Below are 26,985 nucleotides of genomic sequence, written 5' to 3'. Positions count from 1 at the left end.
GGCATGTTTACCCTTGAGAAGAGAAGACTGGGGGGAGATATGATAGCGCTCTTCAAGGTTGTCACAGAGAGGAAGGCCAGCATCTCTTCTCTATCATCCCAGAGTGCAGGACACAGAATAATGGGCTCAAGTTACAAGAAGACAAATTCCGTCTGAACATCAGGAAAAACTTCCTGACTGTTAGAGCAATACGACAATGGAGCCAATTCCCTAGGGAGGTGGTGGGCTCTCCCACACTGGCGGCATTCAAGATGAGGCTGGACAGCCATCTGTCGGGGATGCTCTGACCTGGATTCCTGCATTGAGCAGGGGGTTGGACTCGATGGCCCTTCCAACCCTACTATTCTATGATTCTTCAAAATTCTTGTCCCTTCCCACTTTTGGGTGTAGTTTCTTTTCTCCCCTCCCCCCAGAGAATGGTCGAAAATAAATAAGTGGAAAAGTTTGGCACAGGGCTAATGTGTGTGTATTGTCAAGAGGACAGAGTTGTCATAGCCAACTCCCTCACCAGCCCCTCTTCTCTAAGTATTATTACCCCATCTCCTTCCTATAAACCATGGGTAGTCAGCCTCCAGCCCATGGGTCTAATCTGGCTTGCCGAGGATCCCCATCTGAGCTGCGGAGGATTGGGTCCACTCCCCAAGCCCTGCCCCCTGGCCTGGAGGCTACCAGGTGCCTTGGAAGGAGGCGAGGAGAGGCATTCCCTTGTTATCTCTGATCTGTGCACAGCCCAATGTGCTGGGTAGATCGTGGCCGTGTCCCTCTGACGTCATTTGGCCCACACACCCGCTCTAAAAGTTGAGGCTGACCCTAGACTAGGTTTCAGGGATGGCACAGTTTGGGGTGCAGCCATGAGAAAGGGTGAAAAAAGGTTCACAAAGTACAGGGTTCAATTGGTAACAGGTATAAGACACTGATGGATCAACAGGGAGTCACTCAGTCCTGGCTAAACAAATTACTCTCCTTAGTTGCTATTCCTTCTCTGAGAAAGGAGGGCTTTTTGTCTGACTCTCCTTAATACTTTTCCTAGTTTAGGCAATGTCAGAGCCCAGACAAAATGTTTCTCTGAAGACATGAGAGAGAAAGAGCACTTCATCAACAGACTAGTTAATATCTACCAGTAGAGGGGTTCCGGTGTCAATGGGCCTGGGAATCTGCTCTGGGTTTCAGTCCTGGGTTTCTAAAGCTCCTTTAGAGTTCTGACTGAAACCCCGAGTGGATTCACCCACCCCACTGACATCGGAACCACCAGCCTCCACTGATATCTACCCTCCCCCAAAATTATAGTGCGAGTATTGAGTAAAGATCTCAGTTCAGAAGGTGCATGTGGCATTAACTGGTTCTCAGTGAAATTTCAGCATTGTAGCAGGATGCGGCCAGCTTTCCCTATTGTGGTGCTCTCCAGATATTTTGGAATACAACTCCCATCAGCCCCAGCCAAGCATGGTCAATGGACAGGTTTGACAGGAGTTGCTTTCCAAAACATCTGGTGGGCACTGTGTTGGGGAAGGCTGCACTAGATTCATCAGCTGAAGGAAGTTTTAGTTTTGTTTGGATATTTTTTGTTGTTCCCTGGTTTTGTGAAGACACGGTAGCATTTTGTCCCTAGGTGTCCTGGGGCTTCCCACCGAAGAGCTGCCTTGGAGAGAAGAAAAAACAGCAAATTGCAGGCAGACACGGAAAGCGAGAGTGAGAACACCATGATAGATCACCCAGGTTCCCAGTCTCCTGACACAGAGCATGCTGGGACAGGAACCGCACCAGCGGAGCAGAACATTACATCAGCAACTGTTCCAGTGTGGACAGATGAATCTGGCCTTGACAACCCTGCCTTTGAGGAGAGCACAGGAGCTGACAGTAAGCTTTGTTTTTCTTTTGATATCCTATTTGATCTGCCTATATTAAACCTTAAAACTAAGCAAGTCTCAAAGTCAGATTAATTAGCATGATTAATCGGGGCCCTGTTCTTAAACAATCAAAACAGCCATTTGAGTTGATAGATCTAATTAGTCAGTTCGCTAAGCTCAGCATTGCAGCCTTAGATTTCAAGTACTGATCAGGAAAGAAGGTTGAGAGGCATGATTTGTTGGGAGTCACCCAATGAGGTTCATGGCTATGGTGACAATTGAACCCGCATCTCCTAGGACTAAAAGCATTTTCACCGGTGACATAGCACTTACATTTTTAAATTTTAGCCTGCCGTACTGTTCATGCGCACATGCAAATGACTATGAGGCTATTTTAGCTGTGCAGGGCTTCTTCAGTTTTTACACTGATTGAGGGCCAAGCAAGAAGGTGAATTTCCATTTGGCTGTCATATACTTTTTGCCTGTTACCTGTGAAACAACTACCTGAAACACATGCTTGGTCCTCTGCCCATCTTAGTTCCCATGGAGGCAAGGTGGAGAAATGCCCTCTAGTTCAAGCTGCCGTATGGCTATCTAATTATCCCAGGTTTGCTTATACCCAAGGATATTGCAGCTCCTGTTTTGCACTTCTTTCCCTGATCAGGCATCTCATCTTGAGTTTTCCTATTTCAGTTTATCTCACTAGATTGTATCATTACTTCTCTGTAAGTCACTCTTGCTATATATTGCTTAAACCCAACTGGATGTAAGAATTGCTTGAATGGATGATACCAATACTTGCCCAGTATTCTGTTTCCAGTGGTAAAGCCAAGCACCTCCAGGAGTTTTAAAAACAGTGGACATAAGTGACAGTCTTCTCCAGCTGTTGGGTCTAGCAATACTGCCTCTGAACATGGAGGATCCATTTCGCGTATCATGGCTAATAGCCCATTGATAGACTGTCCTCTGTTGGGTTTGTCTTATCCAGCCTTTCCAAATCTTGAGTCCCCAAATGTTGATGGACTTTGACTCCCATCATCCCTGGCCACTGGCCTTGTTGGCTGAGGATGATGGTACTTGCAGTCCAAGAACATCTGGGGACCCAAGGCTGGATTCTAAACCTTGTCTAAAGCCATCTGAGCTAGTGACACACAGCAATGGGGTGTCAAAATTTGAAGTGTAGGTGCTCATCATAGCCTTGCCCGCAAGGAGAGTCCAGAAATCCAGGTAGCTGTGTTGCCTCATATCAACAAACTAGTTGTAGCAGTTTTCATCTCCACTAGGAGCAGTGGTAAAGCTAATGGGTCTTAATTGCCCTTTCAAGACCAGGCCACCCCCAAAATACTTTGCATTACAACAGGGCACCTCACAACAATATAGCGTTGCTGGGAAAATCCATTTTTTCTTCAGCTGCTGTGAGGAGTGTAGCTAAGCTCAGAAGGAAGAGGGAAGCCTGAGTGGGGTGGCAGATGACATCATTGGTGCTTCAACCCTGAGAACTCCACTACACCGCTGGAGACACAGTGACCTGGCTCACACATAATGACGAGCCACCATGGGTTAATTTCCCCACAGGGATTGTCATTGCAGCACTGGCCACCATTTTTAAAATGCAAGCCATGCCAGGGGGAAGGCAGGATAGGCCATGGCCTGGGCGGTTGTTGGAATGGTTAACAAACAAGCCAGAACCCATGGCCTGTTTTAGGGTTTTGGGTGGTTTAACCATCACAACAACCCACCCTGGCTGGGTTCACACATAATGACAAGCCGTGGCTTACATTTTAAAAATGTTGGCCAGCACACAACAAGCCCTGTGGGGAAATTAACCCACAGTGGCTTGCCATTACAGGAGAACTGGCCCAATTACTCTATGTTGAGAACGTAAAGGGTCTTTTCTTCAATCAACCATTGAAGGATATCAGTCGTTGCTGTTTCTAGTTAATGGAGAGTTTAATGAAATCCTAAATCTAAAAATCTGAATGCATGCCTCAAAATGGTGAGATGTCAATGAAATATAATTTATTTTAATGCCACTGTAGCAAGGGCAGTTTGTAAACCCTCCCCTGTTGATATGATCACTCTTTTAGCACTGCATTTTCCACAGAAATGATCAAACTGACTGTGAAAATGAGGCTGCAATCCTTAGGGATGTCAGAGAAATCCACAATGTATGCAAATGGGTTGGATTTCTATGAATCCGACCTGCATATTCCATAGTGGACTGGCTTTTTCCGAGTTCTGTGGATTCTGCAGACTGTTGTTGTTGTTTTTTTTAAAAAAAAAACCTGGGTGGGGGGATTTGCGCAAATGCGCCCTTGCACATTTGCAAATGATCTAAATTCTTGTACAAAAAAATCCGATCCCATCAATGAGTAGGCGATGGAATGAAAGACTCTTGACAGTCCTTCAACACAGATGGAATGGATTTGACAACAATCGTACATCCGTAGCAATTGTATACACATTACTCAAGAGTAAGTGCCATTGAACTCAGTGGGGCTGAATTCTGAGTAGATATGAATTGGATTGCACTGCTAGGTTCCCCACTCATGCTGCTCTCCCATCTTTCCTACAAAAAGGCAACTGAAGTAATGGTCACAGCCATCTGCAATAACCTCACAATAACATCGCCAGCATCTGGACATTTTAGAGAGGAAGTAAAGTCTTATCGGAGAGGAAAGGAGCCCTTCTGCTTCCATTTCCTAGCATGGCCTGTGTCTTGTTTTTTTGCATGTATTTGTTCCTTGGGAGTCTGCTTTTCACAAGATCTTCTGAATTAACTCTTCCACACTTATGATCACTGTGGTCATTGCAGTGGTTGAGCCAGTTTCCAAAGCAATTTCGCTAATCTTATTTAAATTCTCTCTAAGGTTCCTTGAAAGTTGGACAGATGTTTTGCCTGAGCAGGACTCTTCCAAATTTAGTTCGAATTTCTCTTTAGAGAAAATTCTTATTATGTAAGAATAACATATAACAACTATTACAACATTCTTATTATGGATCTCCCCCTCCCCTCTTTGTGCACATTCAACGATTGTGATACTGAACATATTTACTTGGAAGAAAAATCCATTGTACACTGTGGGTCTTGCCTTCCAAGTAAACATGGCTAGGGTTGAGCTACAAAGTGTTTGATTTTGTCCAGAATTAAGCAAAAACTCAATAGGGCACTGCACGATTTTTTAAAAAGTGTTATTCCTGCTGCTGCTGCTAATGATAATACAATCAGTACTATATAGTATTCTAGCATCAGTATGCATGGCATTTTACAGCAGGGGTGTTAAACCTCAGAACTGCAGGCCCACCTGAGCACCCAGTCGGGCCCTCTGGGATTCGCCAGGGGGGCATGCCCCCTTTCCCCTGACTGCCAGTCATTTGGTGGGTTCCCAACTTTTGTGCAGTTTTTCCCCCATTCTAAAAGGTTGAAATGGCTTAATTACAAGTAGTGAGAGCTTTATCCTAAAATATGCTGGTGTTTCAGCCCTGTCCTTTTGTCTGGCCTTTCCCACTTTTGCCTTCAGCCCTACCCACCACTGGAATGTGGCCCCCGAGAGCTTGTCCGAACTTGAATTCAGCCCTCAGGCTGAAAGAGCTTTGATACCCCTGCTTTACAGAGTACAAGAGGACAGGTCTCTGCCCCAAGGAGTACAATCTACAATTCAGCACAGAGGAAGGGGAAGCAAGAGTAAGATAAACAGAGAAGAAATGTGTCGCTCTTTCAGTTACACATACTTAAGCTTAGTTAGAGGCTTATGTCAGGGGTGGACAACTTGTGTCCTTCAAGATGTTTGGCCTACTACAACTCCCATCAGATCTACCCAGCATAGCCAGTGGTGAGGGATCATGGGAGTTGTAGGCAGAAACATCTGGAGGGCCACAAGTTGCCCACCTCTGCAGTAGGGCATGGAATGTAGGGGTTGTGTCAAAGGTTTTACAGAAAAGGTGGGTTTTGCGGATTAATGATGATAAAAGAGAGAGATATCCAAGAAGTCAGAGTGGGCTGTGTTAATGTCATTTTTTCCCCATGAAGGCTTGAAAGACTCTTTACAAATAGCAAACTCCTTAGTAACAAAAAGCAGTCCTGATAACAGTGAAGCAGGTGCAACTCAAATCCATATTGCGCTACACGTGACCTTCCAGGCTGAATACCACCCACCAGCCACGTCTTGACAGCCCATCAGAGCTCAATAAACTTCCTGGTTTTGTTGCTTGCCTGAGAATGCAAAAACAGAGGAAATGTCCATAACCTTGGCTGATCACAGTCAGTGCTGTAGTGGAGCTGGGACTCATAGGGTTGAAGCACTGGGACTTTTTGATTAGCAGGGACACTGTCGCCATCTGCCACACACACACACACACATACACACACACAGCAGACTTCCCTGTTCCCTCTGAGCTTAGCTGCACTCCTCACAGTAGCTGGTGGGAAAATGGAATTTCCCAACAACAATGTATTCCTGTTGTAATGCAACGTATTTGGGGATGACCTGGTCTTCAGTGGGCTACTAAGACCCATTACCTTTATCAAAGACCTGTAAAAGGCATATAATACAGAAAGAAAGAGATGGGTCAACCTAGCTGCCTGCATTTTTGGACTCTTTTTGGGATGTGTTTATGGGGATTGTCTTGATAAGTGCCTGCACTTGAAAATTTACCACTACACCATAGGTCACCATACATGAATCTAGTGGTCTGTGTTTGATTTGGTAGGTGGCAAGTTGCGCAGGCTTGTCTATTTGCATTACTGTCGTTTCTGTTAGTTGTCCAGCCATTTGCTCTGTATGAAAAGCGTATTTAAATTGAATGTCTTATTTTCTTTTCCAACTGGGCAGCAACTCATCAGCCGCCAAGTTTGCCAGAAGGCGAGATCACAACCATCGAAATCCATCGGTCCAATCCTTATATTGAGCTGGGAATTAGCATAGTGGGTGGCAATGAAACACCTTTGATCAACATTGTCATTCAAGAGGTTTATCGAGATGGGATTATTGCCAGAGATGGGAGGCTCCTTGCCGGAGATCAAATACTGCAAGTACGTCTCTAATTATATATTCTTTTCAACTTGCGTGTTTCCGGACACTGCTGTACTTAATCAAGTGGTGGGCAGCCGAGAGGGAGTCATCATTTCCTGGCAGTTGGCTGGAATTCTCTGTTCCAAGCAAATGTTAGAATAGCAGTTTCTGGTTGGGAAACATTATTATTATTCAGGGAAAGTAGGATTTGCCATTTCGGTATTGATACCGGTGATTTACTTGGCTCTTGGGGTTTTGCATCCCATAACTATTTCTGTTCTGTTGCATCTTTCTAACTGGGGAAGTCGGGATGAATATTCTGTCTTCCTTTTGTGAATGATGTGAAATGCTTCCATTGCCTGTAGCTCTCAATGCCCTGTGGGGTTATTTTTTGATAAGATGTTAACAGAACTTACTGAGTACAGCAGCATGTATTACTACTAAGCACTTGTCTCCCCCCTTCTCCCCCCCCCCCCATACAAACTGATTCACATTTCTTACCTCCTTTTTCCTGGTTGAAACAAGGGTTCGAGAAAGCAGTTACTTGCTTCGTATGAGCATTCAAGCCCTTTCAAGTCAGAACTGGGTGTTCTTCTGTATGTGTGCAGGGTGGATGGGAGACAATTGCAGGATGGAAAATATTGGCGAACCCGCACTGGAGTTGGGACATCATGGGAAATCAATCTAGGGAGCTCACAAGCATGAGTTGCCCTGACTAATTACTCACAAGGAGGAGCGGAGGTACTTCCAGACAGAGGGATTTAAGCATTACTACCAATCAGAAGCCCCTTCATGAATCACTGCCTTGTTGTGGCGAAGGGGCTTGCGTAACTCAGTGAAGCTATAAGCTATGCTGTGCAGGGCCACCCAAGACGGACAGGTCATGGTGGAGAATTCTGACAAAATGTGGTCCACTGGAGAAGGAAATGGCAACCCACTCCAGTATTCCTGCCAAGAAAACCCCATGGAACGTATCACAAGGCTAAAAGAGATGACGCCGGAAGATGAGCCCCTCAGGTCGGAAGGTGTCCAATATACTACTGGGGAAGAGCAGAGGGAATTTCCAAGTAGCACCAGAAAGAGTGAAGCGGCTGGGCCAAAGCCGAAAGAACACTCAGCTGTGGATGTGTCTGGTGGTGAAAAGAAAGTCCGATGCTGTAAAGAACAATATTGTTTAGGAACCTGGAATGTCAGATCAATGAATCAAGGTAAGCTGGAGGTGGTCAAACATGAGATGGCAAGATTGAACATCAACATCTTGGGAATCAGCGAACCAAAATGGACAAGCATGGGCGAATTTAATTCAGGTGACCATCATATCTACTACTGTGGGCAAGAATCCCTTAGAAGAAATGGAGTAGCACTCATAGTCAACAAAAGGGTGGGAAAAGCAGTACTGGGGTACAATCTCAAAAACGATAGAATGATCTCAGTACGAATCCAAGGCAAACCATTCAGCATCACAGTAATTCAAGTCTATGCCCCAACCACTGATGCCGAAGAAGCTGAGGTTGATCGGTTCTATGAAGACCTACAACACCTTCTAGAACTAACACCAAAAAAAGATGTCCTCTTCATCATAGGGGATTGGAATGCTAAAGTAGGAAGTCAAGAAATCACCGGGATAACAGGCAAGCATGGCCTTGGTGTACAAAATGAAGCAGGACAAAGGCTAATAGAGTTTTGCCAAGAGAACACGCTGATTATAGCAAACACTCTTTTCCAACAGTACAAGAGGTGACTGTACACATGGACATCACCAGATGGTCAATATCGAAATCAGATTGATTATGTCCTTTGCAGCCAAAGATGGAGAAGCTCCATACAGTCAGTAAAAACAAGACCTGCAGCTGACTGTGGCTCAGATCATGAGCTGCTTCTTGCAAAATTTTGGCTTAAATTGAAGAATGTAGGCAAAACCACTAAACCACTCAGGTATGACCTAAATCATATCCCTTATGAATATACAGTGGAGGTGAGGAATAGATTTCAGGGATTAGACCTGATAGACAGAGTGCCTGAGGAACTATGGACGGAGGCCTGTAACATGGTTCAGGAGGAAGCAACGAAATCCATCCCAAAGAAATAGAAGTGTGAGAAAGCCAAGTGGCTGTCTGATGAGGCTTTACAAGTAACTGAGGAAAGAAGGGAAGCGAAAAGCAAGGGAGAACGGGGAAGATATATCCAACTGAATGCAGAGTTCCAGAGAATAGCAAGGAGAGACAAGAAGGCCTTCTTAAATGAACAATGCAAAGAAATCGAGGAAAACAATAGAATGGGAAAGACTAGAGATCTTTTCAAGAAAATTGGAGATCTCAAGGGAACGTTTTGTGCCAAGACGGGCATGATAAAGGAGAAAGAAGGCAGGGACCTAACAGAAGCAGATGAGATTAAGAAGAGGTGGCAAGAATACACAGAAGAACTACAGGAAAGATCTTAATGTCCCTGATAGCCATGATAGTGCGGTCACTGAACTTGAGCCGGACATCCTAGAGAGTGAAATCAAGTGGGCCTTAGGAAGCATTACTAACAAAGCTAGCGGAGATGACAGTATTCCAGCTGAGCTATTTAAAATCCTAAAAGATGATGCTGTAAAAGTGCTGCACTCAATATGCCAACACATTTGGAACACTCAACAGTGGCCACAAGACTGGAAAAGGTCAGTTTACATTCCAACTCCAAAGAAAGGCAATGCCAAAGAGTGTTCAAACTACCGTACAATTGCGCTCATTTCACATACCAGCAAGGTTATGTTCAAAATCCTACAAGCTAGGCTTCTGCAGCATGTGAACCGAGAACTACCGGAAGTACAAGCTGGGTTTCGAAGAGGCAGAGGAACTAGAGATCAAATCACCAACATTCGCTGGATCATGGAGAAAGCAAGAGAATTCCAGAAAAACGTCTATTTCTGCTTCATTGACTACGCTAAAGCCTTTGATTGTGTGGATCACAACAACTCTGGCAAATTCTTAAAGAGATGGGAGTACCAGACCACCTTACCTGTCTCCTGAAAAACCTGTACGAGGGACAAGAAGCAACAGTAAGAACCGGACATGGAACAACCGATTGGTTCAAAATTGGGAAAGGAGTATGACAAGACTGTATATTGTCGCCCTGCTTATTTAATTTATATGCAGAGTAGAAACGCCAGGTTGGATGAATCACAGGTCGGAATTAAGATTGCTGGGAGAATTATCAACAACCTCAGATACGCAGACGATACCACCCTAATGGTAGAAAGTGAAGAGGATCTAAAGAGCCTCTTGTTGAGGGTGAAAGTGGAGAGTGCAAAAGCTGGTTTGAAACTCAACATTAAAAAAACGAAGATCATTGCATCTGGCCCCATCACTTCCTGGCATATAGAAGAGGAAGAAATGGAAGCAGTGACAGATTTTATTTTCTTGGGCTCCAAGATCACCGCAGACGGTGACTGAAGCCATGAAATTAAAAGACTCTTGCTCCTTGGGAGGAAAGCTATGGCACACCTAGACAGCATAGTAAGAAGCAGAGACATCACCTTGCCGACAAAGATTTGTATAATCATAGCTATGGTTTTCCCAGTAGCAACATATGGCTGTGAGAGCTGGACTATAAGGAAGGCTGAGCGCCGAAGAATTGATGCCTTCGAACTGTGGTGCTGGAGAAGGCTCTTACAAGTCCCCTAGACTGCAAGGAAGTCAAATCAGTCCATCCTAATGGAAATCAACCCTGAGTGCTCATTGGAAGGACAGATACTGAAGCTGAAGCTCAAATATTTTGGCCACCTAATGCGAAGAGAAAACTCCCTGGAAAAGACCCTGATGCTAGGAAAGATTGAAGGCAAAAGGAGAAGGGGACGGCAGAATATGAGATGGCTAGATACCATCTCTGATGCAATGAATATGAATTTGAGCACACTCCGGGAAAGAGCGGAGGACAGGAAGGCCTGGCGTGCTATGGTCCATGGGGTCACGAAGAGTCGGACCCAACTGAACAACAACAACAACAACAACCAATCAGAAGGCATTGTGCAGCTCTTCTATCTTTTCTTCCTTAACAGATGTTCCGTGGTAAAATTCAGAAGCAGCGGTGGGAAAGCATAGGAGGGTTAAGAGTTGAAGATGTTGCTCTCTGGACACCCCATACAATTCCATGAATGAGGCAAGACAATCGCGCTATAAAAGCCACATCTGGAAGCACCCCAGGACAAACACAGCCCTGAGCATAGCCTGCTCTGAGTGGGCAAATCAGGAATGTGTTCGCCCCAATCCTCAAACTGCCTCCATCTCTGCTGCTGCTTCCTTTTCCAGGGAAACTTACCTCGAGCAAGGGAAGACAGTGCTTGTGGAGGTGGTAGATGCTTTGCGTGCCAAGGACAGTGAGAAAAAGGCCCCATGGGGTCTCCTTGTCAGCATTCCCAGCATGCAGAGAAATGACACCTTCCACTAATCGCGTAGCATGTAGCTAAGGCTTGTCTTCTGTTTTACTCTAGTGTAAGCGGGGGCAGCCCCTGTTTGGATTGGATTCCCCATGCTCAGGGAGGGGATGATGAAATCTTAATCACACACACACACACATACAGTTTTTCTTCCTAAATCCCCCCCCCATGGGGGGGGTACCAAAAGGGGAAAAGACTCCATTGATGCCAATGGAGACTTTTTTCTTTTTGTTTCCTTTTGTGATTTGGGGAAGTAAATGGTGGGGAGGAAGGTTAAATCATCTCATCATGAATTGCTGCAGTCCCGCTCCAAATCAGGGTGGTGCATTCTTACACTAGAGTAAATTACACTAGAGTAAAACAAAAGGCTACACAATTAGCGGAACTTGTAGTTTGGCTCTAAGGTCCTTTGCCTAAGACTGGTGCATCTCCATGACTCAGAATTCTAGGTTTCCTACTTCTACAGTTTGGGTCCTCTTGGGGCCAAAACATGTACTATTTTAAATCCGTATCTAGCAGCTGCGTTTTCTTCTTTCTTTCTTTCTTTCTTTCTTTCTTTCTTTTTCTTTCTTTCTTTCTTTCTTTCTTTCTTTCATTCATTCATTCATTCATTCATTTTTACTCTGGGGTAGGTACAGCAGACTCACTTCAGATTGGGCCCATAGTAGCGGGGGCAGGGGGGGGAGTTAAAGCCCCCCTCCCCTCTATACTACAGTCCTGATCCATATTGGTTGTCCTATGCCTCCTGTAGGGGAAAAATGAAAAAAGTGTAGCTGCTAGTTACTGATTTAAGTAATGCCTGTTTCAACCCTTAGAGTGTAGGACTCTGTTCTCCAGTGGCAAAAATAGCGATGTTCATTGTCAAGAAAGAAACAGCTCACAGAGAGAGGAGAGGGGATTCTAACACGAGGTTTTATCAAAATGGCTTGTGAATATTGAAAAACTTCAAGTAGACTATTGCGAGTTAAAAGAAAAAGCCTTGGATCATGTTGAGTTTTTTACACCTGAATGTGGGAGCATTTCAGCGCAAGAGAGAGCTTAGCTCTCACTGCTATTGTGCATGGGACAAGAAAGGCCATTAGCCTCAGAAGTTAGGCTTGCATGATGAGGCCTGGAGATTCGTCCAGGAATACAGTATTAACACTTTCACTCATATCTATTTTCAGGTTGAAAATAGCAGTCTCAATAGGGTAGAACTCCTACCCTCTCAAAAAAGAAAAAAACGGGGGTGGGGGAGACTTGGATTGAGCAAATATTCTTTTGGATCTTGTTCAGTGCTCTTGTGTGCCCTGGAGTGCCGTTTCCTGCAGGCTCCTGCTCTGCCCTGCCTTTCTGATCACATAGTACAGCCTTCCCCAGCCTGGAGCTCTCCAGATGCATTGAACTACAACCCCCATCATCCCCAACCAGCATGGCCATTGGGCATAGTGGCTGGGGAAGCATAGGAGTTGTAGTTCAACACACCCAGAAAGCGCCAGGCTGGGTAAGTTAGACCTAGCAAATGGGACAAGGTCACAGTGCTATGTGTGATATCAACTAGACATCAATAAAGAACATCCTGAGTGGATAGAGTCCTTATTGTGGGGAAATGAGAGTAAACATGTGGTCATTGTCATCAGAAGTATTTGGGGGGGGGTACCCAAAAAGGGATCTTCTTTTGACATTGCTGAAAATGTTTGCAAAAAATGGTCAGTAATTTTGGCTCAGGCACCTTCGTGAGGAACACAATGTGGAACAATGAGTGAATCCTATATGCTAATAGTGAACTCGTTCTCCAAGTGCTGATCCTTATGCTGCCAAAACAGCGCCACACACAGGAAGTAACAGCAGCCTCAGGGAAACCCCATGGTTTGCAGAAGTACCAAAACTCTTTGGAGAAAACAGTGTGTGGGGGGGTGTTTTTCCTCTCTCAAAACACCCCAGTGAGTACTGAGCATGGTCAGTGGCCATGAAATGCTGACTGATTGTTAGGGGGGTCAGGGTGGAATGGGCAAGTAGGGGTGGGGAGGGGTGATGAAATGGAGTGTCCTGGCTGGAACCCTGAACAGGAGCGTTTCATGCTACAATATTTTGTTACGGTCTCAATTTTCCAGTTCTTTTCTTTCAGGTCAATAACTTCGACATCAGCAATGTGCCCCACAACCATGCCAGGGCCATCCTTTCCCAGCCTTGCACAGCGCTACACCTCACAGTACTCCGGGAGAGGCGGTTTGGAAGCCGAACCCACAACCACAGCGATAGTCCTCCCCATCGAGAGGATAGTTTCCACGTGACCCTGCACAAGCGCGACTCTAGCGAGCAGCTGGGCATTAAGCTGGTGCGCAGAACTGACGAGCCGGGGGTGTTTATCCTTGACCTGTTGGAAGGGGGCTTGGCTGCTCAGGATGGCCGGCTCTGCAGCAACGACAAGCTGTTGGCAATCAACGGGCATGACCTGAAGCATGGCACACCTGAACTGGCTGCTCAGATTATCCAGGTAAATTTAAGCTGAGTCCCATAGGGTGGGAACGCAGCCCCAGTCGTCTGCTAGATATCAAAGCCACCGACATTGTACATCAGGGGTGGACAAACTTGTGGCCCTGCAGGTATTTTAAGGAGGATGGGAATGTTAGGCCAGCATATCTGGAGGGCCACAAATGTGCCCAAGTTGTAAATTTCAATTAAATGAAACCTTACCAGAGAGAGAGAGAGAGAGAGAACACAGATAGAGGGATGCCATGTTGGACTAACATGTAGGATGGGAGAACAAGCAATCTTCGAACATGTTGAGGTTCACAGCTTTCTACCTCCATGCTCGTCTCACTGCATCCTTGTACCTGAACGCGAAAAGTGCACGCTTTTCCAAGCATGCACCTCAAATGTGCATGCAGGTTTTGGGGTGGGGGGGAATACATATTTGCACCTTCGGACATCAACACAAGCTCAGGAAATTGCAAATATTTCCCAAGCATGACACCCCTGCTCGCGTTCACGTTCAGGGTTGTGAATGGGACGTGTTCACATGATTTGCGAATAGTTAATGACATTTTCATACATCACCACTAACAGGACAGATCTTCAGGGAGCTGGACCAGCTAGTTAGCGCTGTGTCCCCCTGGATCCTTCTTTGTGTGGGGAAGCCTGGCTTTCGCATTGAGCTTGCGTGCTGCAAGCACTTCCCCATAGATCGTTTTGTTTATTCATTTATTTTTAATTACAACATTTGTATACCACTCCACATCTAAACAGATTCTAGAGCGGTGAACAGCAAGAGATAAAATGAACAAAAGATAAACAGAATGAAACAGAGTGCCAATAAAACTGAGGCTAGTCAGTCAAGGAAGGCATCCTGGAAAAGAGCTGTTTTCAGGAGGTGCCGAAAACAACCCAGTGTTGGCGCCTGCCTGACCTCCAGAGGCAGGGAGTTCTATAGGAAGGGGGCCACCACACTGAAGGCTCTTCTCTGAGTGGACTGCAGTTGGGCCATAGGCCCATGTGGAACCACCAGGAGCATGCCCGCTGATGAGCACAGTGATCAGTTTTTAACGTTGTTCAGGAAGAAGTTTGTTTTGTTTCACCATGGAGGAAAAGCATGAGTTTGCCAACATACTCTTGGGCTGCACCCAGGCATTAGATTTTAGGACCAGATGGTCCCGTGGTTTGACTTGGAATGATGAAACCTTCCCCAACCTGGCACCCTCTAGATATGCTAGGCTACAGCTTCCAGCTTCTCTCAGCCAGCCAAGAGCTTTTTACAACTCCTCAAAGACAACTGATCTGGTTCTTTTGGCCAGTAGTGGCCATTGTCTACAGGTGGGGAGTCATACCATCCCCATCTGGACTGCTGAAGGGCTGGAAATTCTCCATGATGATGATGATGATGATATTGTGAACCCACAGAACTTGACCAAGAATGATCTAGCCCCACAAGCTGAAGAACCTTGAAGGCGCCCTCCAAAATTGCAAAACGAGGGGGCTCCCCAGGCATCTCCTGTGTCACTGCATTGGCATTTGGGACCTCTTGCTTTGTGTCAGGAAATGCACCTGTCAGATGCAAAAGCAGCACAGGAAGCACTGCACCATTTCCCGCTTGGAGGGCTGCAAAAAATCAAGGCAGGGGGTCGCCGCACCCTACTGACAGCCAGCGGGCCTTTCCTATATTTCACGGGTGGGCCGCTTGTAGCCCTTCATATGTTTTGGCCTACAACTCCCATGATTCATCACTATTGGCTATGATGAGTAGGGCTGATGGGAGCTGTAGGCCAAAACAGTGGGAGGGCCACACATAGCCCACCCCTACTGTATGTGAATATAAGCTGACACATGGAGAGAGTCTGGGGCAGGGCTGGGGAACCTGTTGCCCTCCAGATGGCGATGGATGACTACTCCCATCTTCCTTCACCATTGGCCACGCTGGCTGGGGCTGATGGGAAGTGGGGTCCAACAACACCTAGAGGGCCCCAGGGCCCCTGGCCTGGTCTAGGGGACTGGGAGGGAAGGAAGGAGAAGAAGGGAGCAGGCTGGAAAAGACAGTGTTAAAATACCAGACTCAAAGAAATAAACCCGTGAGCCTGTGCTTGGATGCCACCCCCCCCCCCGAAGAACTGTAAATACACGACCAGCTGGATGCTGACTTCACACACCCTGCTAGGCAGTCCACATTCCTCAGTGCCGCCTCATCTCCTTGATTACAATTGCACACACGTTTATTATCTCAGTTTCCATAGGAAAGCAGTCCTGAACAGGACATCTTCTGGTGTGCAAGATAAAACAGTGTTATTTTCCCACTTCAGGGAGAACTGCTATAACATCCAGAAGTCTAATCATGCAGTCTTGCAACTATCGCATCTCAAGCCCACTGCTAGATGTTCCTGAGTATTTCTGGTACTGGTTCAGAAACTCCATGTCCTTGTGAGCTCCATATGAAAAGCACAAGTGCTTGTTACAAGGTGTGCAGAGGTGCCTTTTGTACAGTGGGGAAAGAGGGCCAAGAAGACCTTCCCAGGTCAAATCTGCAGCAGTAAAGTGGGTCTGGCCGGAGGTGAATGATCTTGGCAGGCCCAATCCCCTTCCCTCTAAACACAGCAGAGGGATGCCAAGAGGCTAAAAGCAGCAGCAGCAGCCTGCTCACATATTTATATTTAGTATTTTGCTTTTAAAATGTCTATCCAGCATTTCTAGAAATCTAAAATAGTCATTTACCAGACTATGTACTAAATGTGCATAGTAGTGAAAATGGGTGGTTGGGTATGGGCCTAAAGCTGGGGTCTCCAGTGTGGCGCCCGACAAGCTCCCTGTCCCTCCTGATTTTGATTTTGATTAAAAATTTTAAAATTCATTATTTTTTAGACTGCGAGACTGGCATGCTGTAGAATAAGATGCTGTCCTCCAGCACCATCTGTATTTGGGCTCAAAAGAGTGGTTTAGTGCTTTGGAGTTCAGACCCCACCTCTGCCTTGTACTTAGGTTCTTGGACAAGTTACTTTTCTTTTAGCCTCATCAGTTTGCCTTCTTGGAAGGGGGTGTTTTCTGATCAGTTAGGCCTACAGTGGTGAATGGACAAGCTCCCCCCCAGCAGCCGTTTTGTGAGAGCACCCACAGCACACTCTCAAAATTCCAAATGTGCCTACCAACCCAAAAAGCTTGGGGAGCGCTGGTTTAAAGCAAGAAAATGTCTGCAACAAGAACTGTGTAAATTCATAATTTAAAACTGTGATTGATTTGTGCAATATGTTCCAACTTCAGAATGCCTGTAGAATTAAGCTTGCAGAAAATTGCAAATGTGTTTGTTTCTCAGAGGTGACTAGCATATGAGCAATAATGCTGATTGCAGCCCTCCACACATGCCCTGTTTGTGTTCTGTGTGTATTCCGCAGGCCAGCGGAGAGAGAGTAAGTCTAACCATTTCCCGATCCACCAAGTTACAGATTGTGAGCATTCTCAGAGATGGAGGAACTCACCCCATCAGCCAACAACTATCTCATCAATTGTATCACAGCAACAGGCCCAGCCCACATAAGGTAAGCTTGAGGATGTTGGGCTTAGCTGTAGGGATAGGGGGAGAAATTTGTTTGGTTCATATTTTAAGGAGAACCAATATGCAGACTGAAAGGCCGTTATCCTAGACCATTCACAGTTGTCCAATTTTTTCCATGCAGTTCTCCAATTAAAAAAATGCATACAAAAATATGTGTATTAGGGAAAGGTATGCAAGAAAATGTGTACGTTAGTGAAAAGAACTGTCAAAAATTCATTATATTAGGGGGAAATTGCTTGCAAAAATGCATGCAAACGTGTATGTATTAAGAGATATGTGCATGAAACTGAAATTGACAGATTTGCCCATCCCTAGTTTGCTGACCATTGAAAGGAAGAAATAGTGTCCGGGGTAGACCCACCAGCTGTGTGAGAGCTGTTATTTGCTCAGGAAGATGAGGAGATGTCTTCTCCGTGGACAGCATGGCTATTCCTGTGAACAGTTGAATGGCACCTGTCAATCACGTTGGAGATCAATATTCTCCTCTGCTCTGCAAAAGTTGCTATGCATCACAAAAACGGCTATGCACATGGAGTGGGTGCAGCAAGCAACATCGGAGTGTATCATTTCAGCAGCAGGCACATGTGAGTCTGCATTGCTGAATGCTTGAGCATGTTTCTAACCCCCACTCTGCAGAAAAAAGGAAAGGAAAAGAAAATGGTTGGAGTGATAGTGCGCTAATGTGCAACCCAGCTAAAATGAGAGGGTGCGCCAGCACTTTGCATTTCCCAGGAAGTTCACGGAGGTGCTCAATATCTTGATTCTTTTTGGGGGGTGGGGAGAAGGGAAGGAGGAGACCAGGTATTTGTAAATGACTAAATGTGGCTTTCCATCCCAACCTGACTTGAATGTATGCCTAAAAACCCAGTTTTCCTTTCTTCTGGCAGGATCTTTCCCAGTGTGTGTCTTGCCAAGAGAAGCACATCACCGTGAAGAAGGAGCCCCATGAATCCCTTGGCATGACTGTAGCCGGAGGCCGAGGCAGCAAAAGTGGGGAATTGCCGATATTCGTGACGAGCGTGCAGCCTCATGGCTGCCTGGCAAGGGATGGCAGGATCAAAAGAGGTGGGCGTGGAATGGACCCAAAGCAGCACGTTGGCATGGAGTTCTCTTGTGCAGGTGGGGCGGTGGGCGGGCCCTGTTCATCTTGCACAGCTCCCATTTCATTTCGGTGGGACTTGTATAAGAGACGTTCACAGTGACCTTAAAACAGCCTTCCCCAACCTGGTGGTCTCCAGCTGTGCTGGACTATAACTCCCATCATCCCCAGCCAGCATGGCTGATGGTCAGGCATGGCAGGTGTTGTAGTCCAAAACATCTGGGTTGGGGAAGGCTGCCTTAATATCATTTCTGTGCAAAAACCAAGTCTGTCCTTCAGACATAGAAGTTACTGTACAGCAGGGGATGGGGCGTAAGTTAGACTGAGTTCTACTGGTACATCTCTGGGTGAATTGCAGTTGATCAGCAAGGGTTTCCATCTGCATTTATTTTGTCTTTCCAAATGAGCTCTGCGCCCCTTTAACGCACATGGACATACTTGTGGCTGATTATTGGGGGGCATGGAGGGACAACTTTTCATTTAAGACACACACACCCCGGCCACATTCTTGGACTCAGGTGTATTACGCAAAAATAAGAAAATGTACGTGGCAACTTATGCATTTGCATGGGAGAGTTACAGGCTTCTGAACCAGCTAACTCAAGGGTTTTTTGTCCACTTACTTTTTGCCCAGGCGATGTGCTGATGAATATTAATGGCATTGATCTGACCAACCTAAGTCACAGTGAGGCAGTGGCCATGCTCAAAGCCAGCGCGGCCTCCTCAGTTGTTGCCCTTAAAGCCTTGGAGGTCCAGATTGCAGAAGAGCAGCCCCAGGCAAACGATGAGCGGCCAAACACCATCAGTGAGAATGAGTACGATGCAAGCTGGTCGCCGTCTTGGGTTATGTGGCTGGGACTTCCAAGGTACTGCTTGACACGTAAACATCTGTGTCTTCACTTGTGGTCTTCTGTAGCTCTTCTTTTTTTCTTGGGCAGGCCTTTGAAGAGCCTTCGGGCAACCTGCTTAAATCACTATAACCAACCCTTTGCAAGCTTTGCTCAAGTCCCAAGCATGATCTAGTACCAGTCTACTTTGTACTAGAGTATATATTCAACTTCCCTCCATGTCTTAGTGTGGCTTTTCCATCTTGTATACCAGGGCTGAACAACATGTGGCCCATGGGCCACTTGCAGCTGCCACTGTGGTCCCTGCAGTTAAAGAAGGCAGGGTTGGTATGAAAAAAGTGGCGTCCGTAGGAGCTACAGAGTGCCAAAAGGGTCAAATTTAGCTTGTTTGCAAGCTAAATTTGACCCTTTTAGCGCTGCAGAGCTGCTGCAGACACCATTTTTAACTTTTACTTTTATATTGTTGTTGTTGTTATTGGTATGCAGTGGGAGTGCAGCCTGTGGGGGTGGTCCAGGCGGGTCAAAATGGCCCCTTGACCTCCCACAGTTGCTCACCCCTGTTGTATACTGAACTGGCAAGTAGGCAGCAGGACTTCACAGGAGAGGCAAGGCAGGAGTTCAGTTGGACATTTGACTGGTCAAAAAAGATCTAGTCAATTGACTGGTAAAATGTTGTCAAAATAATGGCAAAGTATTTTGAAACTATTAACTTTATTAGAACAGCAAAAGAGAAGCTTTATTTATCAGCAGGCTTGACACTTATACTAATTCCAAAAACAGATTAATTAGCCATTTTTGTGAAACAATTAAAACAACGCTTTAATAAAAAAGTAACAAATTATTATAATTTTTAATGATTGTTAGTAAAAGTTTCCATAAATGTGAGCAATTCACTGAGCAGTTCTTCTCTTTAGCTTTTATCCTAGAACACCAGGGTAAGCCTACATTTACAATATTTTTAAGCAAAAAGAAGAGAGATTTAAATACAAATAAAACAAAGTAACTGTTGTTACAGCTGTTGATTAAAGGCCGGCTACAGCAACTATTAAAACAAGAATCAGTTTTGTAAAGACAAGCTGCCATCTAAAAGTATTGTTTTTGGCTTTGTGGACTATTTAACTATGATCAAATAAAAGGTGGTCAATTAATTCATATTTGCCTGGTCTACAGACCAGTATACCTGTCCTAAAGGAGTGTAGAAATGGAGACCTAGTTTGGCCAGGCATGAATTAAGAAGCAGTTACTGGTTTAAAATCGTGTGTGTGTGTGTGTGTGTGTGTCTGTAGGCAGTGTTTATTGTAAGCCTGTTGGGACGCCAGTCACAAGGAATGTGGATTATTCCCTTAGTACATTTTTACCCTCTTTTTCCACAGCTGTCTGCATACTTGCCGCGATGTAGTGCTACGGCGGAGCAATCTGGCAAGCTGGGGCTTTAGCATTGTCGGTGGCTATGAGGAAAACCACACAAACCAGCCTTTCTTCATAAAAACAATTGTTCTGGGAACACCAGCATATTTCGATGGAAGACTCAAGTAAGCTTTTCAGCTTCTCCCTTTTACACTTCTTTGAAACAGGGAGGTGCTGTCCAGGGCTTGCATGTGATTTTGCAAGTTCATTGTCAAGGCAGTGTAAATCTGTGTGCTCTAAAGGTATCATTATGCATATTGATGATGTAAACTAAGTTAATTTGCAAGCTCCACCCACACTGCCCACTTTTCCTTGGTACTATGTATTCACTGTTCAAAATTTAGATTAATATCTATATATCCAAATGATATAGAAACAGATGAAACAATTCACCCATCAGAGGGTGAATTTGGGGTTTGATGGCCAGCGTGTGAGCAGGAAATAACAGCCTTTTGAAAAAGAGAGGTGTGGGGGGGGGGGCGGGGGGAGGTTAATGGTTTGAGCACACTTTTAAAAACTGTCTTCTCCCTTAGCAGGGACTCTGGAGCATGAAGCAAGAACCGTTGGGCCTAAGGCTGGGACCCAACCTAGTAAATTATTTGGACCTGTGTGTGCTCAGGATCCACAGCACTCTTCGGTCATAGAAAGGAATAGGGGCATTCAGTATTGACCATTGTGATTGGCAGGCAGTATGAAGCCCTTGGGTTGGCCTGGCCCAGAATAAACCGAAGAGCTGGATGAGACAGACAAGATTTCTGATGATGTTGCTTTGGACATTATGAGGAATGCTGTACTTGCTTAGGATCTCTTCAGTCAAGCGCTGAGTTCCCTGCAGCAAAAACCTAAAAGTGGAGCCCTCATCAGGGACTCCTGTTGTGAAATTCACCAACTATTCCCAGTATATCCTGGGAAGTGCAACTGGTGAAGACACATCTAACATCTGTGCATCCAGTTTGGAAACCAAGGAACATAAAGAGGTGTCCTTTGAGGGTTGCTTCCCACTCTGAAATTAATTTCTTCATGGTGTTTGCCAAGGCAATGCAAGAATTTCTTTTGGTAGCTAAGCATTTTCGGGCACAATCCTATGCATGTTTAGACAGAAGTAAGTCCTACAATTTCCAGCAATTCCCTAGCGGTGCTGGGGGTTGTAGGACTTATTTCTGTCTAAACATGCATAGGATTGTGCCCTTAATAGTTGATGATTAATAAGGGTTTATTTTACTGCCATGTTCTAATAATGTGCTTATATTTTGTTCCATTTTAATTTTGCCCTTTCTCCAAAGACCGTCAACCCCATCTCCTTTGTCTTTAGGGATTAGACAACCTTGTGAGGTAGGCTAGGCTGAGAGACAACCTGAGGTCACATGGTACATTTTGTGGCTGAGCTGGCATTTGAACCTGGGTCTAAGTCCAACATTTAAAACACTGCACCACTCTTAAGAAGCTGTGCTGAAGTAATTTTCCATATTTATACAAATTGGAACATTCCTGGTTCTTTCTCTTTACAAATAAATACTAATAATTAAAACTGAGGGTGTGTGGGGGAGGAGAATTACATGGCTCAAACTTCCCTCCCAATTTGCAGGCAGTAAATATTGGGGGCATTTCAGCTATTCACCCCTAGGTTCAGCGTTGTCGTAGCAGCAGTTTTTAAAGGAATGGTTTTCTGCCGCTTCCGCAGGGAACTCCAAAGAACATAAAAAGAGCCATGCTGGATCAAAATAAGGGTCTGTCTATTCCAGCATTCTGTTCCTACAGTGGCCAACAAGCGGCCCATGGGAAGCCCACAAACAAGACCTCAGTGCAATAGCAACCTCCCACTGTTGTTCCCCAGAAACTGGTATACAGAGGCATATAGTGCCTCTGATACTGGAGGTAGTATGACAAGTAAGTAGCCTTAATGACTAGCAAGTAGCCATTGATAGCCTTATTCTCCATGAGTTTGTCTAATCCCCATTTAAAGCCCCCTTTAAACTCCTTTTCATAGACACCAGCTGGTAACCACCATTTTCCAGTCCCAAATGATGAATGATTCCCAGGCCACCCATTTTTGTGGCATGGCACTATGTCACTATGTAGCATCAATCCCAGGACATTTGGGGGAGAAAGCAGGCCACAAGCAGGCAGCTACTAATAGGAGTCCTACTGCAGCTGCCTGTGGAAGCAGGACAAAAAAAGTTTAAACAGAAATTGCTAAACCCACAATCAAATAACAAGCCCTGAACTTTGGGGCAAATTTACCCACTGTCCCTGAAATTGCCCATTTCAACCTCACCTTTCATCCTTTCACCCTGCCACCCCACCCCTTCCCCCGAATGCTGAGCCAATTTTTTTTCACTTTTGCATCATCCCAAACATTCCAAAAATCACTTAAAAAACAGAAACCTGCAGATGGCAACTGGCATCTTCAAGAGGAGCATTCTTCCTGCAGGGGAGGGAATAGGGGAAATGCTCATTACAACTAGAAATGACAAATATGTCAGTTTTTGTTTTTGAATTTTTTAAACCTCAGGTTCTTTCCATCCCAAATGTGCAAATGTTGGTAAACGTTATCACTCATCTGCATCAGCCAAATTCAATAGGTAGAGCTATTCCCAGCATGGAAAGGCCCATACTGTACCTGCTTGCCATGTACCTGTTAAAGAGAGGAGCCTGTCAGGGAAAAAAGGTGGTAACCCTAATTCAGCACTCACATGGCTGAACACACAGGGATTCAACACTGTTAAGTGCTAATCACTGAAAGCCCTCTGCCTGGATGGACAAATCTGTCCGTTTCAGTTTCTCCCACATATTTAAAATCTCAGTTTTCCATCTCATTGATGATGAAATTTGCGAATTTTGGTAAGTTCTTATTTTTTAAATAAAGGAAGCAAATGAAATTCTCACCCACCCGTAACCGCAACACATGTGTGTCATCTTTACGCAGCGTAATGCAGGGCTGGGCGTTCATGCTCAGAAAGATCATTCTCTGATGTATGTGGACATTGCAACTGTTTCATATTACTAACCCTCCCTGGCTTCTCTCATTCTGTGTTTCTCTCCTTTAGATGTGGCGATATGATTGTTGCCGTCAACGGACTTTCAACCGTGGGCATGAGCCATTCAGCCCTGGTTCCTATGTTGAAGGAACAAAGAAACAAAGTGACATTGACTGTTATCTGCTGGCCAGGAAGTCTTGTATAGACAGAAAAACAAAAACAAAAAAACACCACTTCAGTTCAAGCAGCTTATTTTTTCAAAATCTTCAAACAAGCTGTGTTTTCTTTTTTCCTTCCCCTGCCCCCCTTTTCTACTACCAATGCAGCTGGTAACAAGCTGGGCCAAAAACTGCTACCTTCAGAACTGGGGGGGGGGGGGGGGGTGTGTCTCAGCCTCTCTGTTTGCATCTTCCCATCTTGAAACAGCCATTTCTGTCATGTTTGTTACATATTTACTTTTCGTTTTTCACAAGTTGACACCTGAACATTCATTTGCACACACTTTAGGAGCGTGGGGCATTTACAGAAGTCAACTTTCTCCAGCCAATTGTAGTGCTTATTTGCACATAAACAACATGTGATATGTGCTGATCCCTGGACTGTTAGGTGCTGGTCCAAATGTACATGCACGATGCAGGGGTGGGGGAGGTTAACAGCAACTGTCCTGCAAGGGTAGCTCCAAACACCCATAAATAATAGGGTGCCTAAGGGACTTCCTGCTTTGCTTGCAAGTTTGCAGCCACCACTGCAGTGTCTGGGAGCACCCCAAATGATTGTCACCATTTATCCAGAGAGTGCTCCTACAAGTTGTCCGTGTGTCTCACAGCCTCTGGCAGAGGTGTGGGCAATTCTTTATGTTATGGCTGCCATATAGAAGCTGCAGGAAACGGTTCCACGTGGCTCCTGCTCCATATCATAACTGTTGCACATGAGAGAAGCGCATGATGGGGACCTCTCCGCCTTGCCTGGAAAGTCTCCACACCAGGGCCAGCTGCCTCTGCAAAAAATGCAGCTCAGGCGTGGACATTTTTCACACAAGGTGGTGGTGGCAGACCCACATAGTGCCATGGTGAGCACTGCCCCATGCTGCGGCTGTTGTGCCACAAAAGCTAGCAGATCCCACATCATGACTGTAGTTCGTCAATCCTCCCTTAGTTACATGTAATCAGCAGCCCCACATTTCATTGTCAGACAGGGTAGTAGCTAGCAAGCGCACCCTCCATGCCATTCCTCTGCAGCCTAGGCAGCAGCCCCGTGGCTTTGCCTGCACTAGCATTATTGCATGAAGCACACGCCAGTGCTCAGCCACCCTGTGAGCTCCGCGTCGCGTCATGGATGGTTTCCGCATCAGATACGTAACAATGCACATTCTACATGCATCATCTGCACTGTGCTACAGACAAGGTTGTGTATCCTGTGTGATAGAGAAATCAAAGTCCTGTAACCTGAATAAATTATGAAAACTTGCCACTTCGACTGTATTTTGCATAATTTATTTGGCTTCGGTAGTTGTAGGGTGAGGCGGAGCCATGCAGCGCAATGAAGCTCCAGCCCCTTGCCACTGGAAGTTCTGCTCCACACCCCTTGGACTTCCAAGATTTCATTAGACATTGTTGAACACTGTTCAGATTTATGTCTTTAGCCATAAGGGCTAGGAACTTACTTTTTTTTCTTTAAATGAAAACTGAGATCCTGATGATATTAAACTCTGTGCCAAACACCAATATCCGCTCAGTATCTTTCAGTCACTATATAAGTGGCTGTTTGGGGTCGAGATCAATGTCCGCATTGGTTTATTCCACACATCAGTATTCCTGATTTAAGAGGTACAGGGTATACTGCAACCCTCCCTCCTGTATTGGACATTGGAGTTGGATCCAGATTTATGCTGGCTGGATCAACTGCAATGGTGGGAAGTGGATTTCTTTGCCCCTCCTTCCCACAGCACCACATCCAGCCCCCTGAAAATGCTACACAGAGAGTCAGGTGACCCTGCTGAATAGGGTGAGCTAGAGTGGGGGGCTCCCAAAAAAACTGGTTGGAGGGACCTTACACAAGAGGAACCGTTCTTCTCATGGAAGCTCCCTTCCTCTTCCAGAATGCAGATTCCGGATCCAATCTACAGCTTTTGTAGGCATAGCCTAATTTTTTCCAGGCAAGTGGTATCCTGGCAAAACCAGCCAGTTCTCTATATTTTTAATATCCCTTTTATAATTTTTTGCAAACTGAGATGAAGTTATCATCTAGGTACAGTCAATTTTTTTTCCACAAAAGGAGCTTTGATGACAGAGATCCCACTGGTTGTATCATTGTGTGACCCTTAATACATAATTTTTAAAGGGGCACCCATTTACGAACATCTTCATATTTACTTGCTGTGATCTTCCATGACCTTCCAAGAGTCTGTCTTTTTTGTAAGAAATCATTTTCATCTCATAGTTTTATTTGCATTCATTTATGTTCATTAAGTAGGACAAAAGCCTGGATTTTTTTTTAATGAAGTGCAATAATTGGACTATTTCTTAGAAAATTATTTAATGTATAAAGAGATTTGTACCCTACAAAAACATGTTGATGTGATTACTCACAGTGCTGGCAACAATAAAAATAAATAAGTTTGGAGATGCCTGATTGATCTGCAATGTTAGCATTTAACTGATGTTACTATTCCAAAGTGAATGTTTTACTATGTAAGAATTTTGATGAATCTTTTTTTTTTCTAAAAGCAAACAAACATTTTTACAGTTTATACTGCAGCTGTCTGTAGCTCTCTTGAGTGTATCATATGCAAAATCTAAGAAGTTATTTAAGAAAAGGATAAAGCTGTTGCTAGGAGTGCTATATTACAATTTCAGGAAGCCCAAAGGAGAGAGACTCTTCTATCTCTCTTTCCCCCACCCTCAAGCTGAGAGAAAGAATTGCATTTTTCCTTGTTCTGTCATCTGCTGACAAAAGCCCAGATGCCTTCACATAAAATGCTGAAACAATCTGCTGTGTTTGCGGAATAATTTTCTTGGTTAATCACCTGTCATTGAGCTGACAGCAGCTAGCTAGTTTTATACATAGACTCGTATTTACATTTCTAAGCTAAACCAGTAACATCACACATGTTTCAGTTTTTCTGTGACTTGGGACAGAATGGGCATCCTTTGAAAGGCACTCGAAATGTTTGCTCTCAACTGGATCCTATCTTCTACATGGGTCAGAAGTTTAGCCTACTTGAAAATGCATCCAAGTTCCAAATGGTTGACCAATTTTATGAATGCTCTCTGTATTATAATGCTACTATTAATGATCAGAGAATGTATTTCAATAGCTACTATTACACCTATCCATTGAGAGCATGATCTTTTTTTCCCTC

The 26,985-nt window shown here is 45.0% G+C and overlaps 1 protein-coding gene across 5 annotated transcripts in view; it reads left to right on the top strand.

Moving 5' to 3' along the window:
* The window catches only part of LNX2 (ligand of numb-protein X 2), a 119,465-nt gene extending 92,860 nt beyond the window's left edge, over positions 1-26,605 (top strand). For all 5 annotated transcript variants that reach the window (XM_084842907.1, XM_084842910.1, XM_084842908.1 and 2 more), the window contains 8 exons: positions 1,610-1,857; positions 6,680-6,879; positions 13,384-13,752; positions 17,132-17,275; positions 18,180-18,357; positions 19,026-19,257; positions 20,613-20,771; positions 23,694-26,605. In XM_084842907.1, the coding sequence (XP_084699033.1) occupies positions 1,610-1,857; positions 6,680-6,879; positions 13,384-13,752; positions 17,132-17,275; positions 18,180-18,357; positions 19,026-19,257; positions 20,613-20,771; positions 23,694-23,829 (1,666 nt within the window). In that variant the 3' untranslated portion in view covers positions 23,830-26,605. The remainder of the gene's footprint in view (positions 1-1,609; positions 1,858-6,679; positions 6,880-13,383; positions 13,753-17,131; positions 17,276-18,179; positions 18,358-19,025; positions 19,258-20,612; positions 20,772-23,693) is intronic.
* Positions 26,606-26,985: the final 380 nt, after the last annotated feature.

Source organism: Heloderma suspectum, chromosome 3 (assembly GCF_057233095.1).
Source record: "Heloderma suspectum isolate Gila_16-S chromosome 3, 16-S_ref, whole genome shotgun sequence".
In the NCBI taxonomy this organism is placed as follows: domain Eukaryota; kingdom Metazoa; phylum Chordata; class Lepidosauria; order Squamata; family Helodermatidae; genus Heloderma; species Heloderma suspectum.
The sequence above is the reverse complement of the archived record's forward strand: the minus strand, read 5'-3'. Positions and strand labels throughout refer to the sequence as shown.